At 41.0% G+C, this 17085-nt stretch overlaps 1 protein-coding gene across 1 annotated transcript; it reads right to left on the bottom strand.

Moving 5' to 3' along the window:
* Positions 1-758: 758 nt before the first annotated feature.
* Positions 759-14297, bottom strand: GPR143 (G protein-coupled receptor 143). Its single transcript, XM_072852956.1, has 8 exons — positions 13914-14297; positions 12108-12217; positions 9033-9127; positions 7583-7675; positions 6982-7091; positions 5544-5652; positions 2875-2992; positions 759-1418 (listed from the first exon to the last, which is right to left on the bottom strand). Exons 1-8 carry the CDS (start codon positions 14155-14157, stop codon positions 1119-1121), a joined length of 1179 nt encoding a protein of 392 aa, XP_072709057.1. The 5' UTR covers positions 14158-14297; the 3' UTR covers positions 759-1118.
* Between the last annotated feature and the right edge of the window lie 2788 nt (positions 14298-17085).

Raw genomic sequence — 17085 nt, 5'->3', positions numbered from 1 at the left:
CAAACTGTACTGTAAACAGCTTCCAGCACAACCAGACTTAAATCATACTACTTCTACTTTTGATATGAAGTTAAAAGCCTGAGGTAGACACGACCATCATTTTTTCTTAACTTTCAACCAATCCAGGAAATTGTTTGGATATAGGTACTTAGGGCACTGCACCAAAAGAGGTATGTATCAGAGAAGATAAGGAGCATGGATTTAGTATCTCTTAATTCAGCAGATGAAAACATAAAATAGAGAACACCTCAGAGAAAGGACTATTGATTCTACTTACTCTGTTTTTTGATGAGCACTCAGATCATCTAGGTGTTTTTTGCAAATGTTATCTCTTAATGCACCTGCCCCTAACAGTCATAATCCTGTTAGACAACTACATATAAGGATCAAACTGAATCTATACTAAAGAATAGTTTGAAGGGTTATTTTTGCTTGGACGAGGAGTGAACTGGAATCATTATTCTGAAGTGTTTATGGAGCCTAGACTGGGCTTGATTAAAAAAAAAAAAAAAAGCCTTTCAGCTCCCTAGATAAAACCAAACTGAAAATTCATATAAACAAGCTAAAGGGAGACTATGTCAGTGAGATTCTACACAAACAGGGAATATTTGTGCTTATGTCAAAGTTTGCTGCTACTAATGTTTTACCAGAGTGTCAAGGCTGGAAATGGTGTCTCAGAAATCCTAGAGCTGTAATTCTGGGTAAGGAATTTTATGCTGAGCAAGGCAAGCAAGGCAACACATTTAAAAGCCCAACATATTAGTAGTCCATTTATTTAAACAAAAGACTCTTCTACCATATGGAGGTTACAAGAGATTAAAACAGAATGGATGAAAATGAATCATAAGTAACATACATCTTTGCAGAGATATCCTCCTGCTGAAAAATGATCAGGCTTTTATACCTTTTAACACATCTCTCATAAGGCAAATGAGGACATAAACCATAATTTCTCTCCATTGCACACGTTCTCTCTCACACAAATGCACACGTTATAGGAAATGCCATTAAGCCATTGGGCACGAACCTAATTCCAGAGTATGCAACGGTTCACACAGTGACGTGGTTTTATGAGTCTTGACAACGTGAGAAGTGGGATCCAGCTCTGCACCTATAAACTACCAGCCCTGGTAGATAGGAGAGCTCCTGGTTAACCTGTCATCACCACTAATGTTACCTTCAGACAACATGCTTATAGCCTCATCGGTCTGCTGGCTGTCAGTTGTCGACACCTTCTTTGAATCATGGATGTTGCTTTGGTAGTTCACTGGTGAGGGAAATGCATTTTCACCCACAGTTGATGAGGACATCGATTCCCAGGGTATTTCTCTCTTTCGCCATTTCAGGTCCACTCTCCATCCCGTCCAGCCATAGAAAGCTAATGTGAAGAGGAAGCCTTGCATCGGATTAAGAACCCCCTAGGAAAGAGAAGTGCAACAGGAGTTACACCAGCAAGGCTTCATTTTGAACTCCAGCAAAACACTTTGCATGCATTAACAACTTCCCTTTCACTGAACAACTGCTGTCTTTAAAAGATGCGATTTGCATGCAAATAAAAGTGTATGTTGTTCCCATTGCAGACACAAACAAGTCGGAGTGAAATACCAAGACCTGTTGTTCTAATATGCTGAGGCCATCCCAGTGAACAGTAAGCACTGAATGGTTTTCTAGCATGAATTTTAGCTGGTCAGTCCCCTGGTGTGTTTTTAACATTCCCCACAAGCTCTAGACTTTTTTATTCACAAAAGCAAATACTACATTTTTCACTAGAAGCCAAGTCAAATATATGACAGACACTAGCACACACAGAGTCAAGTTTTTTAAAACAGCAGCAATTGATCTGTCTGGAATTGCTGCAGATTCCTGAGCCAATGAAAATGTCCATCAAAGTGGGATGGAAAAATGGGGAGAGACACTGAAAAAGAAAATCCCAAGTGATTTCCAAAAAAATTGTCTCTGTTCCCAGTGCCGTGGGATGCTTGGCAAGTATACGGCTTTAGCTGTTTCCATTTTTCTCATGAGAAAAGAGCAAATTATTTTTACAGCCAATTTAAAAAATATCTCAGTTACTAGACCTGACCTCTTGCTCTGCAGGTGAGCAGGAGCAAGGTCCCTGTCACATGAACCTGTTCACTCCTTGTCAGAGGAGGAGGTTGTATCAAATGAGTTGCATCGCTTAACCCTTCAACCACAAAACGGCTCAAGGGCTTAACTACACAAAGCATGCTCAGGCCTTACAGGTATTTAACAGCTCCAGAATAAACTCTCTTGGAAAAAGAACCTGCAATATCACCTCTGAAAAATCCCTTGTCAAATATTCCAATAGGAGAAAAGAGGTTAGGGTACAGTAGGAGGCCAGCATCTTACAGATATTTTTTGGTGCATTGCTTTCAAGATTTTTCATGTATTTGTCCCCAAATGTCATAATATAAGATGCAACTATTCTTTATAATAAAGAAAACCCTAGTTACAAACAGAGAATTACAAGAAAATGCCCATTTTATTGGGGAACCTTCAGGAATCGTGAGCTAAAACTTTGTAGCTTGCATTATGGCAGAGGTTAGCAAGGTTAGACTAGAAATCATTGTAGTGGTCTGTTCTGTATCTTCAACTGGGTAGCAAACACTCACAGAGAGAATGCATACTCCAGTAAACGGGAGAAAAAGTTGGCCTTTTGGTACATTTTTGGCAAAGTTTATATGTGAAAAGCAGTCTCAGTGACTGCTCCTTCCTCTCTCTTACTTTCTGCTTTTCCTCCTTGATTTTCAGAGTGTTTATATCCCCCAAAATCATAAACCACCCACTACACTGGTGCTGTTCCACCAGTCTTATAAAAGTAATTTCTAAGTCTAAGCAATGTCGCAGCTGAACTACCATTATAATCCATGTGATCAGTGCAGCACTTCTGACGTTTTTCAGGAGCATTTCATTGATATCTGGCTGCATTTCAAGGTAGAACAAAAGGCTCTCGTTGACGATATTGGATGACCAGCTATTGCAGGAATAAAGAAGAGGAAGAGAACAAGACAGTTATATATACATATGTGTATATGTAAAATATGCTTTACTTTCAAATTATAGAAATTGGGATCACTAATAAGGAGAGTAAGATTTTTTTTTTAATATTAAGTCTCAATCTGAAGGGACCAGTAGGTCTCTGAGATCAAAAACTTATTTGCTAGCCCAGGCCTAGACAAAGAAATCAATATAACAAACAAAGAAACAAAAAAGAAACTGATCATCTGAGCTTGCTGCAGAACAGTAAATTGCAGGATAAAATGGAGATTATAAATAACTGTGATCCATAATGGGAACATCATGCATGCTGACTTCTTTTGCTTGTGTCTTGAAAAGATAGTGCTCACAGATAAGAAAACCAAATACATGCTTGGGTGTTGTAAAAGGCTGCAGAAACTCTAGCTGGAGTTAGAATTTCCAAGTTAGATTCCAGCAGACTTTCAAAATGTACATAAAAAACCTACAAAACAAAAACAAAGTTGACTTTAAAATCCTTGAAAATGCCATCAGCTGCTTGGAATAAAGGTAATTTCTGTTTCCAGAGAAGGATAAGCATAATCAAACCTCTTCCTGTGAAAGAAACTGGGGATATTCTACACTAAATAAAGGTTATAGTAAATGGTTGTAACTTCTTATGACTTCTAAACAGTCAGACCAGTGTTTCTTTATAGTTCTACTGCAGCGTCAGAAAGGAAACTATCAGCATCCATGTCATACTTTCTAAAGGGGTTTACACACATCCTTCCTGCAATTATATTTTTATCACAGTGTAAAACCTCCGGCTCTCCCCTCCCAAATCTGCAGGCATCTCTTCCACCCCATGTTGCCCCAACCTGCTGTCTTTGACTAACTCATCTCTTATTTGACCTCTGGGATGAAAGGGCATCTTCCCTAAGCTTCTAAGATGGGACTGCCTCAGTCTTTCCCTGCAGTAACCTTTGAGAGAGTTTTTACACTCTAAAGCTTATGTTTTATCAGGAGAACAAAATCCAAAACTAGAGTCGTGTTTATTTTTTTTAATAGGAAAGCCCAGAACGAGACGGAATGGAAATAAATGTCCCCACTGTATCCTTGGGGAATTGGTCCTTTCTTTCATGTTTGCTCCCAGACCAGCAAGCTGGCCACCATTCCTTAGGTTGCAACGCACTTCTGTGGTGCCTCTGGGCTCCAGAATAAGGCTCGCTCTTTCCAGAACCCTGGAAGCCTGGCTAAATCTCTGCTCCTCATTATTTCAACGATTTCCAGGAAGCCACGCTGCAGGCTTGTTCACTGCTGTCTCTCTCTCCCTCTCCTGCTGGCTACCCCACCCTTCGCTCTAGAAACCTCTCTCCCAAGCCAAGCGGACTCTATTATTCCCCAAGAAAAGACAATCATTTCCCTCCAGAGCACTCCAGTGTACAGCAGCCAGGAGAAGATAAAAAGGCAGTCTTTCTCCCTGCTCAGCCTTTTAAAGCAATGTAACATGCATTAATGTACCTGCGTATAAAAAAGTTAAGTAGTTGTAGAGACTGTGAAGTTTGCTCAAGTCATTTCACTACTCCTGGACCGTTTCCTTCCTCCCCCTGTCACTTGTGTTACCCACGTAGGTAGTAAACACTTCACAGCAGTGACCACTTCTTGCAAGGTCATTGCACAGACCCTTGTAGAGTGGATCACCACCCCTTCTGGTGCCTTTATTGCTGTGTGGTAATTGTGAGATTGCAGTAAAAACAGTTTTCTCCAAAAGCAGGACATATTTCAGCTCAGTTTTGCTGTGTCCTCCAGTTCCTCCAGTTCCAGTCACCACTCCGCTGGATGGTGCTGCTGGAGCAGAGGTGCAGGGATTTGGGGATGAGGTGTGTACCCTCCTTCCTTCCCCACTTCCCTTGTTCCCTCTCTCCTCTCCTCCCTATCTCTTTCCTGTCCTACCCCAAAGTACTGTTTTCATGGAGGAAGATGGAATATTAAAAAAAAGATTAAATGATCGGAAATATCACCCACAATCATATGGCAATTTCTTTTCTGGCATATAACCCTGTATTTCCAGTCGGTATCCATGCTTTTTTCACGCACTTGAGATCTGCAGACCACAGAGGTGGCTGCATTATATAATCATAGTCAGGGCCATGAAGGCAGTCTTAGAAGCATATTTATTGCAGGTTTTCAGCTATGTGTTTGGTGACAAGAGGCTCTGAGAAAGCTTGAGTACAGAAAACCATCTATCAGCCCACAGTGCTGGGGAGCTGCTGTTCCAGACAGCTTTAGCCTATGCCCAACCTTTTTTTTTTTTTTCTTGCTATTGTTTCTTGGGGTTATTGTTTTCCCTTTGGTTAAACATTTTTATCATTTCCTTGCAGCCTTGTGATGCTACATGAGTGATTCAGCTACTTTGTGAACTAGTTTAGAACTACTTCTTCCTTAGGCACCTTCCCTTCCAAGCATAAAGAAAGACAAACAAATGAAGCAACCCATCAGACTCTATGCTTGTCCCTGACCTTCTCCAGCTGGGAAAAAGTCAGTTTAAAACAAAATAAAGCACCTCTTACCAAATAACAAATACCAGCATAATTTTGAAGAAGCGGATCTGGATCTCTGTCCCCAGACGTCTTTCATTCTCTGTATAAATCCCTTGTCTCCCTTTGAGTAAGGAGGCAACTGGAAAGCATACAATTATGTTCTTGTTAGTATGTATGTGTGTATCTTGTTAGTTACAGGCACAAGGATCCAGAAGACAGATGTCTGTGAAAAGGGAACAAAGGAACGGATGGATTTGTCTCCAGCAGCAGTTCAGAAGCTGGAAGGACCATCATCAAGGAATCTCACATACAGCTTAATACTAAAGGAAAAGAAGTACATCCATTATGGATTCCTAAAATGAGTGATATCCCACTAGCTGGTTTTTCTTCTCTCAATCCCACTAAAAATAGAAAATAGTATGGTCAACATACTTTTATTTTATAACAAAAGGTAGTGCTTGCAACTTCTATGTAATGTGTGATATAATTACATATTTATTATGTGATGTTTAGACTATTATGCACATTATATTTCATTATGCAATTGATACAGCATTGGCTACACCTCTAGAACTTGAAGGTGTAACATCAGCAAAACTAGACAGTTACGCCACATGCTGTTCAGGTATCACAAGGAATAGACATATGCACAAACACAAATATACTCAGTGTGTATTTTCCCATAACAAGAGCAGCTTTTTATAGGAACAACTGTTCCTTTGAAAAAGAGTATTACTGAGGGATGCAGGATAGATGGGATGAAGACTGAACTGAGAATACAAGGTCTTCTGTTGCTGTTTTTATATATTCAATGTGTAGATGGTAAGTATGAATTCAGGTACTGCAAACATCTAGCACTGGTCATATTACATGCAAAGAATGCATTGAATCTGTGGCTTTTTTTCAGTCTCATTTCTTCAAAGCACTGGATAATAAATTAAATGGGAACTTCAAGATTCCATCTGAGTTGTGTACAATTCCCATTTGTTTCATAATCTCAGAATCAGGAGTGACAAAATTCTGATCATATTTTATTATTTTTTTAGCTCCAGGGCTGCCAAGAAGTTAAATCAACTATCAGGTCTCACCAATATTATCTTTAAACCAGAACAAATTACATTCCGAAGTGCAGGTTGGTACCAATACTACAGCAGAGTTAAGCATCCACTATACACTGCCTCAAATACTTTAAATCAAGAGTAATTTAGTAACATAGAAACACCTTTGCCAACCTGCAGTAGAGGTTTATAACAGCATAGCTTGAGTACGTCATCAGAGTGTGTCTCTAGGGCAAATTTCCCATCAAGATGGTATCTTCATTTCAATAGGCAACTCCCTCCCACCCTTTGCTGTATCTTTATGATTTAATGAGGAGCTATCTCACATCACTGAATACTCAGGCATGACTTTTTACAGTATTGTTATGTTGCTGAATAATACTGATTGATGCTGGCCATTAGGAACATACCTGCTGATACTGTCCTCCTAAACAGGATTGGGTTGACCACCAGCACTAGCAGGAGTGGGGCATAGGTTGTTACGTAATGTGGGATTGCATGCTCCAAGCCATTTTCACAGCTGAGAAGAAATCATTAACAGCTTATGCATTTTTTTTTCCACAGCTGACAGTTCTGGCTATTCTATCTATGTCACCTTTAACATAAAAAAATAAAAGGAATTAAGCAAACAAATGCTAAGCTTTTAATTCACAGACCTTCGCCACCAGTTCACATGGGACACAAAATTGATTTTTAACATGTACTGTCTGTGCATTTTTCTCAAATTTAAATGAACAAATACAAAGCTAAAACCAGGAGTGGGAGAACAGTGGCTCATAGCAGAAGCTATATCACAACCCTGCAGCATGCTCAAGTGCCTGTATTGCCTGGCATATTTCTTCAGGGCCCCCTGCAACCCAGGCAGGTATTTCTAGAATGCTCACTTACTCATGCTTGTCAAAGAGCAAGAAAGCCCAACCTTTGGATGTCTGTCTCTAAAGCTGACCAGAAGACATTCAAATGACCAGAGCGCGCTATGATTTCACAGTCTGTTCCCAGAGCCCTGCTCACCTGGAGAGAGAAGGGTAGTAAAGCAGTGCAATTCCCTCCACACAGAGCATCACTGCGAGGCCCCACGTCATCATATGGTACAGCACAATCGTACTGCAGGGACCAAACAGGACAGGCGTAATTAAAGACACCAAACCTTACACTTTCCACATTGCAACATAAAAAATAGGACCCTCACTGAAACAGCTTTACAGATATGAAATGGTGCAGAACAACACTGACAGTACACTAAACTAAGCAAAGCAGGTGGGGCTGGGGGGGACCTTCAGAAAAAGGATGAGCCAAAGCTGTTGTTTAGGCTTGCACACAGAAGTCCTGTGTACTCCAGCCTGCAGGGTGGAAAGCCTTTCCTTAACCCCCAAATCTCCAGAAGGAACCCCTGCATCCATCATTTCTCCTGCCGAGAGCAAATTAGGGGACTGAAACTTAAGAATGGAGCCACACAGTCAAATAAACCACCCTTCTGTAATTTGCAGAGAATTATGTTTAACTTTGAGAGTTGGATACAGCTCCCATCTTAGGGAGATTCAGATCTGTGTGTGTAGAAAGCCTTTTGATGTTTACTCTGATCTTAGAATCAAGGCCAAATACACATCTTTTTTTTGGTTATCAGGGATGGGGGAAGGAGGTAGGTCCGAGTTGTTTCAGACTAGAACTATGGCACTTCACAACATCAGGTTTATCCTCCACAGGCTGAAGTTAACTCCAAAATCCCTATTTTGATAACATCTGCCAGACGAACCATGTCTCCAGTATCCATGACTGCTCAGTATCATCTGGGAACCAAGTCACATAATTCCATGTTTAGCAGTAGCAACTGAAGGTCATTTTGCCCTTCTAACACCCAATTTAGAAACACCTCATATTTTCTGTCTGGCATTAAAGCATGGTCCTTTCCAAAGGGTTTCGGTTCTTCTGTTACAGGCATTGCAGAAAAATGTATAGTAAATACACATCGTTCTTCTTAAAAACTTTACAAATGTGATCAGAAGCGTAATAATGACAACACTGAGAAGTGGATAAAATAGAAAATCTGAGAAAAAAACCTGGAGAATGAACTATAGGAAATTCATCACTTCCCCCTCCAGCTTTTTTATTTTCAGGATAACACTTCTTTTGCCAGAAGAATCAATTTCAGGTACGGAGTAGGGACACAAATAGTTATCTCGCTGCAATAAAGTTTATAGAGCCCAATCTGCTCCCTATTTTTCCAAAGCTTAAATGAATTCAGTTACATTTAAATTCCAGTTGGACATAAACAAATCAATATCTGAGCATTGCCCTGGCCATTTAAGCACTTAGCACACCACTCATCCATATCATTACCTGATAACCATATGAACATCAGATGTTTGTACAAGCTTCGCTTACACACATAGATAGCTGCAGACAAACATGGACATACAGTGTTGGAAGAAAAATAACAAATTCAGAGCTTTAACTCTGGTACCTCAGTCCAGCTGATCTTCTTACCACCAAGTAAGAATCAACGGCATAGCAAAATAACCACCAGAAGCCAGCGCTATATAATAGCTGGATCCACATCTGCAGGGAAAAAAATGCTAAATGTCACAGCTGCTTCTCAAGTACCACTGGGGACAGGGGAGGGACTCAAACCTTTAGCCTGGTGATTTGTTCTTTAAATGTGTGTATTTTCCAGTTGAGATTATGAAGTATGAAACCTTACTCAAAATCACAGGAACAGCAGTGCTGCAGCCAACGGGTCAAGTCATAGGTAAATTGAACGGCATTTGCTTTCGCAGCTTATTCTGTTGTTTAGAAAACCTGTTATTTACCTCTCCAGTCCTAACCCTCAACGTTGTGAGTGAAGCCCAAAGAAATTTATAGTGAGGATGGTTTAATTTTAGGTTACATTTTAGTAGTTTCTCAGTAGCTGAGGCATGAAAATATAGCTGAGGTCAGTCATCACCACCGTGTGCCTATGCATTGTGGGTTCTGCATGCGACGGGCATTTTCTCCATGCACAAGAATCCGATTCAGGGAATGGTTATTAAGAAAAAAAGGTCATTAACAAAAATGTCACTCACCCTCTGGAAAAGTATCCATACTGAACTCCCTGACTGATTTCTTCAATAAAAATTGAAAGGAAACAGGTTCAAGTCAAGTTAAATTCCACAGCATTCATGAGCTGACCCTGTGCATTTTTCCCATGCGCCTATATAAGATAAGTGACCTTTCTTTGCCACTGTTTATAAATTCCAAATTTCTTCCCCATAGGAGCTGGCTCTTTATAATAGTCTGGAACTATTTTAATATTCAGATTACCTTCCCTCCGAGCCCTCTTTCAGTTCTTATCTGAATATCCTTTATCATGGCTCTGCAGTGGTATCATTTTACAGCTGGAAACCAACATACTTGTTACTGAGCCAAACATCAGTGAATAGAGACCTACCATTCCTTCCTCCAAAGGCAAATCAAGCTGGGAAATCAATCTTTCACCATGGGTGTAGACCCTACCTCTAGTCATTTGCGGCATGAATTATTCAGTATTTAATTCAAACACCATGACATTTTCCTAGTGCACAGGAGCCAGAATATAAAATTCCAGTCTTCCTTCTAATGCACTTTATCCATAGTACTCAGCATGTAGCTTCATCTGCACTTTTACATATTTGCTGCAGTTGAAAAATGCACAATTTACTATACATACACACACATATACAAAAATAAACTGCGGGGTCTTTCCACCCAGAAAATCGAACATAGACAAGACTGTCTCCAAAAATAATATAAATCAGATGCACTTAAAACCAAAATCTTCATGCTATCTCACTTTTTAGCAAAATGACACATCTTGCTGCAGTACCTGAGAGGGCACCCCTCTGCAAACCAGAGGGTGTTATTCAAAGGAGATGCCTAAAGGCCTCACCATTTGGAGTTTGTATTGGCTTGTGGTTAAGTGAAATAAAAAAATAGTACTAAAAGAAAAATAAAATAGAATCAGAAACATTTTATTAACACAAGAATACGTTAGGGGAAGTGAGTGGAAGGAGGGTTATTTTTCATTCCAATATAATTAAATCTAAATTTAGCAAGTGACTCAAATTACAGCACTTTGCTGGAGCCCAAGAAAGGGAAAATAAAAATTGTGGTAGACCGCTATGCTGCTCACCATCTAACCTGAGATCCACATGAAAAACAAACAGTCTGCATATAGTAAGTTTGTCACTGTTTAAAAATACTATTTTTTGTGTTAAGGGCCAGAAAGTGACGTTTAAAACATAGGTAAACATAGCTTTTGAATAGGATGTCCTTGCTAAAAGATATTGATGTTGCTGGTTTCCTCTTCCTCAAAGAAAAAAAAACAACATTTGCATCTAATAAGCAATTAATTAAACATGTATGATGGAATTGAGAATCGATAGATGCGTACAACTGATATTTGCTTCTGTGGCACAACACTATCATGTCTGAAATTGTCATTATATAGGCATATAGGGTACAATGAGTTCAATTTGGCACATATTATTTTATTTAAAAACTACTGGAGCGGAATGATTTTGTTTACATGCAGCATAGCTACTTCTATATCGTAAACTTTGAATTGTAAAGCTAACACTGTTATTGCTCATGCACGAATTCACTGGGCACTCTACATTCCTATTAAATTTGGGTGAAGTGATGATCTGTCTTATTTGTCATTCTCCATGTTTTAGTAAAAAACATGGCCTTTTTTCTTGCACAGTAAACTCAAATTATATGTCTCAGTACTGCGATTGTAATATTTGAAACTGAGTTTTAATCTGCACTTTTGGAATGCATTTACATTTTCTTATTCTTGCATTTTAATCCAGAAGATACTTAATTAGACTTGGCCAGATGCAGTCATTGAATGGCCATATAAGCAGCAATCTGAGCCATAATCCTACATGGCAGGGACAGCCCTTCTGCCAGCAGCTTTGCGTCTTTGGGTATATTTATCCTGCAGTCCCTCTGTGTCTCAAACACACGCTCTCACGCCACAAAAGCTAATTTGAGCTACCCGAGTTGTTGGTTTCAGTCGGTCCCCACTGCCACTGTGCAGGCTGTAATTTCTGCTGGAGAAGGTGGGCAGATACCCTCATGCTATGGGTGCGACGGAGCTGCCGGGACATTAGCAATGCTGTGCCAGCACAAACCAAATCGGTGGTTCCACAGCCCATTCGGGAATGTCTATACCCTTACGCCTCCATATCCCTGACTTCGGTACAGGTGTGCCCTCCACTGTCCCAGCACTCCCGCGACGAGAGAGTACTACAAAACGCTTGGGACCAGCCTGACCCGCACTGCCCTGCGTCCTCACGCGCACCGTGCGGCATCTAGCACCCTGCCCAGCCTGATCCAGGCTTTCGGAGGGAGGCATGAACGCACTTGCAGGGGTGTGGCAGAGGCTGAAACCACCATATCCAGGCTCTGACTCACAGCCAAATTTCCCTTCAGACGCAGTGGTTTGCCTTTCGGGCTCCCCACACGGAGGGACTGTCAACCGGGAGCAGGAGGATGGGGAGACGATCTCTGTACCTACCGCGCTCCCCACGCAGAAAGCAGAAGGCCACACGTCGGTCCCGTTCACCACAGAAATGTTAGCTATGAAGCCTGGGAAGCCTAGCCATACACTTGACCTGAAGATCATACCTAAAGAAAAAATATGTATTAATGCTTTGAATCTGCTGGCGTGATTCGAGTCACATGCTTCTCCCCAGCCACATATTTCACATTGTAGCCCAGATCTTGTGCGCCTACAGGAAGGCTATGGCGGCAGAGGAGCACATCAGGAACAACTGTGCTATTTAAACGTCGGTGTAATCGTTCAGGGAAAGTAGCCCCAAGAGTCTGAAGATGCTGGGACTTGAAATGCTATGTGGATTAAAATCTCACTTACTTACAGATACTGTCATACACTTCCCTAAAATAAATTGGGTAGCATCTAACAGATTGACATAAAACAGTAGCTAACTATTTACAATTTTATCGGCATATATTCATATGCTAATATTAATTTATCTATAATCCCTCATTGCAGAAAAAAGTTATTTCCCACTTTTCGCTGTCTTCATTTTTACAAGCAGCTCCTTTCCTCTCTGTCACAGGACTGAACAAAGCAGGGGTTCGGAATTAGGTGAGAAAAATACCCGTTTTTTAAAATGAACTTACAGTTTGTTAGTGAGATTTTCTAGGTTTGCTTGAAATAGGCATTAAAGCACCAACATATAGCAGAACAAAGCCACCAGGTTTCCCACCAAGAGAGAAGGTTTCCCATGCACCAAAGTGAGTCTAATTCAAAGACAGTGCTGGATGAATAGTTTGAGTCTGCCAGTGAAAGAGAAAGGGAGAAAAATAACTTTATCTATTGCTGGCCTCATCTGACTGAAAGGACCTTTTCCAGGTGAATGCACACACGTTTTTTCCATATCTCTCTTTCTTTATTTCCCCCTCTAATGTTTGTTTTAATATTGGTACTTATTATGTACCATGAGAGAACCTGGCTAGGTATAAAAGGAGAAAAGACCTGAAATCCCACTCCCTCCCCAGGCAGCGAGAGAGACTTACAAAACAGCAGTACTTCTGTTATCTAATGTGAGGGAAAAAATGTTATTGTAGAGACAAACTCATCCTGTATTTTCATAGCATGTGTCATGGTAATTTATACCTAATTTAGCAGTAAATGCCATAGACTGATGGGACAGATTTAGACACATTAGTTTCATTTTGACTCATGAGTTCTGTTTTATTCTCTGTTGTTTTATTCCTCCAGCCTATCAGCCAGGGGCCAGGCAGCCGGTTGTCCTCGATAAGGGAGCTTCGCTCGCATTTCAAAAGCCTGTGTCCAGCATGATCTGTGTATAGCTGCAATTCAAAATCATTTGCTGTCGATGTGATGTGCCCAGAGAAGTGGCTGGCACACGAACAAGACAGCAAACTTGGTCTGAGAGGATTTAAAGACATATAGGAAGTGTTTTTCAAATGTAGTCCTAAGGATCAGCTAAGTGTTTGATGTCAGCTTTAGTTTTAAACGTGCTGCCTCGCCTCCACTTTTATGCCTTACTGTGAGAACCAGCCACTGTTCTGGATTGTAATTTGTTTTAAAGCAGAGATTTTGGTGTAGATTTGTCAAGAGCTTTTACTTCTATTAAACTATTAAACAAGGCCTTTGTCCCCCAAAGGGCCATCATTTTCTGATCTCACTTAGCCCAAATCTTCCTGTGAATATGTACAGCATGTTTCCCTCAGAAATCGCTGTCGTCCACTCACCAGCTCCATTTGGCTATGGTACCTCAGAGCAACAAGAACCTGCTACAGCAAGGGTGAGGGACATCAAGCTGACGCTTACCTAAGCCACCAAGGATGTCACAAATGGAGATAAGGAGAAGGATGGTGGAAGAGGAGGAGGCTTTGGGCATCTTCCGCGGGCTCTGTCCCTTCTTCGGCAGGAGCTGCAGGATGGTCAGCAGCAGACTGACGGAGGCGCTGCCAATGCAAACTCCGCAGAAGACTTGGGGCTGGAAGCTCATCACTAGCTGTGTAGCTGCATCCCGGTTCGGGCAGCAGTAGGTTTCTAACCTGGGAGAAGCCATGAAGCGTCCAGCTGGTGGAGGGGCCCCACGAGCAGAAGAAAACGCTGTTGCTTCCCCAAGGCAGCGTTCGCTTTTCCTTCACCCTCCCCATTAGTCCTAAGTGGTGAGAATCACGCGATCAATGGATCATGTGCTGCTGCCTGCTGCTGCTGCTGCTAGAAGTAAATCCCCTAGAGCTGCCTTTCTCAGCCTCTCCTAGCAAGATCAGATCCGAACAAGAAAACACAGTGTAATCTGAAACATGCCCCATGCTTGCTCAGAGCCATTGGCAACAGTTCACTCACATATTTCTGCTTGCACAGTATGTGATACAGGAAGACTTAAACTCACCAGAGCATTGAAGATGGTTTAAAATAAATAAGGATGCAGATACCAAAGGAGAAGCATTACATTTTAATTGTGTTTCTCTTTAGCCCCATCCCACACAGCACCCTTTAATTACTGCAAATTAATTAAAAAGATGAGTCCAGACACAAGCAGTCCCAGCCTTTACAGGGAGGAGCAGGGCTATAAATCCACACCCTAACCCAAATCTAAATTTTAGTGATCCAACCCACCCATCCCTGTAATTAAAATTAGAAATATGATATCCTATCACTGTAGAAAGAAATTACATTTAGAAGACAATGTTAACCTCATCCTATTTAAACCGCAATCACAAAAAGTCTTCTCTTTAGTCTGTACTGTCTGCGTCAGATCAGCTTGATGTGGAAAATTCCATGACTTTTGATTTCTCAAGAATAATTTTCTTTTTTTTTTTTAATTTGGTAAGGGTTTAATATGAAAACAGGAATTTGACCAGTAATATTTGGTTTTACTTTATAAGCTAGACAATATCCTTTAATTCAGGGGTCCTATTAGCCACAGCAGCAAATACAAAAATTAACTCTCCCCTCTCAGATGAGTTTCAAGCTCCTTGCGTCAGCCCTCACCCCTCCAGAAAATTTGTTTGTAGGAACACGTTCAGGAAATACAGGAGGGAGCATTGCCAACATACTTGAAATGAACTGGATGTTAAATAACACATTCATGGATTTTACAATTAGTCCTTGTAAGAACAAATGACCTAACCTTTAATTTTTTTTTTCCAATGTCCCAGCTTCATAATTTTAGCAGAAATTATGAAGGCCTGATGAATGACAGTGGGATGTTTTGTGTGCAGGGGTTATAAAACACAGAGGCTTCAGCCGGTATGTTTGCCCTCAGTACAGAAAACAGCCGTCAGTCCTGGGTAAAATGGTACCTACTGAGTTCTTCATTACACAAGGCACCTTATACGCTTGATCCCAGCGCAAGAATGAACCCCACCAAGCTCATCAGCCTGCTGACTGCTGGTGGGGGCCCTGCAGCCTCTCGGGGCGGGACGGCCATGGCAGGGCTGGGGTGGCAGCTGGAGCCCAAGCTGCCGGGCATGTCGTGCGTCCACCCAGCCTGCTCCCAGGGGACTCCCCAGTTCTCTGCCCGGGCTACGTCACCTGAAGAGCAGGATGATAGCTTGCAGATTCAGGCTGCTACACACAGGTGTCCACACATCAGCAAGGTGTCTGAACTCTATAATGGGAATTTAGGCATACACATCATTAAAGACTCTGAAATCCAGGCAGCTGAGTTTGAGGCTGGAAGTTACCTGGATGTTTTTGCTGCTTTCCAGCACAAAGAGATTTTCCTGCTCCATGGATGAGGACAGGTGACTGACCTGGATGTTGCAATCTTATGCTTTGTTACTACCATGTATACAAAAATACACTGGGGACAGCAAGGTTGTGAACCAGATTGCCCTGCTCCAGAAATACAAACTCTTGTTGAGGTAAAGGAGAATACCTATGCTCTGTTGTCAATACAAGGCTCTGTTGTCAGTACAAGGTTGGGACTCCTCAGACTTCATTCCACCTCTGCTAGAGCAGCAGTGCGTAGAGTTGCCACCTCTCTGTCAAGATACTGCATTGCAGTCTACCTGGCTACTAAGAATCAAAAATTACATTGATTCCACAGAGACAGATTATTATTTAAAATAAAGTCATCATATACCACATAAACAATGCAAATACATATAAATTAAAATAAATTATGTTTGCTCTCATTTGAAGCTGAATTTATATTGCCTGGTTTATACTTAGAACAGCAAAACTTTTAGATTATTAGACAGAAACTGTTGAATAGAAGCCTTTCATTTCCACTACCAGTTTCTAAAATTGTTCCCCTCACTATTCCTGTTGCCATTTTCCTTCTTTCAAAAATTTGAAAAGCATGTCAAGTTGTATCCTGATCATTTGTTCTAGCTTACAGATGGGAATGTTTTGTATGTTTTGCTTTTTCTGCTTATCATCTGTTTTTATTGATCCTAACCATGGTTTTCTAGTTTGCCCATGTGGATTTATCATATCATTATTTTAACTTCTCCCTCCCTTTTATTCAGCTACTTTGAAACGACCTTCATTCCTCAATTGTAGTCTTATACTCTGGAGATTATTTTTTTTTATGCTTCTCTCCTTTTCTCTCCACAGGTTTGCCAGCTGTGCACCCTACTGTTATTGCTTTACTTCTCTGAGTGGAGGATTGCTTTTTAACCTCTTCTTCTGAGTCCCTTCCCTCTTACTTTCTCAGGATCTGATGACACAGTTACTTACAGAGGGAGTGATTTTTATTGGAAGCAAAGAATATGACCTGTAGCATACCTAATACAAAAAGAAACTAAGGTGACTCATGAGTGAATGGATACCTGCCATGACACAAGTAGGTGTGTCTTTACATGTGGAGATCTGAGGCTGAATGAGAGATGGATCTGCCAAACTAATGAGCCATCCAATATCTCAACTGGTAAGATCTAGCTAGTCTCTGGCCCTTGTTGCTGGGCTCAAAGTATAAAGAGTCAGAACAGTCAAAGAAATTCAAAGCTGGTTTGGTAGTCTTATACCTGAGATTAATTTG

The sequence above is a fragment of the Ciconia boyciana genome, chromosome 1 (assembly GCF_034638445.1).
Source record: "Ciconia boyciana chromosome 1, ASM3463844v1, whole genome shotgun sequence".
NCBI lineage: Eukaryota > Metazoa > Chordata > Aves > Ciconiiformes > Ciconiidae > Ciconia > Ciconia boyciana.
Note: the sequence above shows the minus strand (reverse complement) of the source record. Positions and strands in the feature narration are given on the sequence as shown.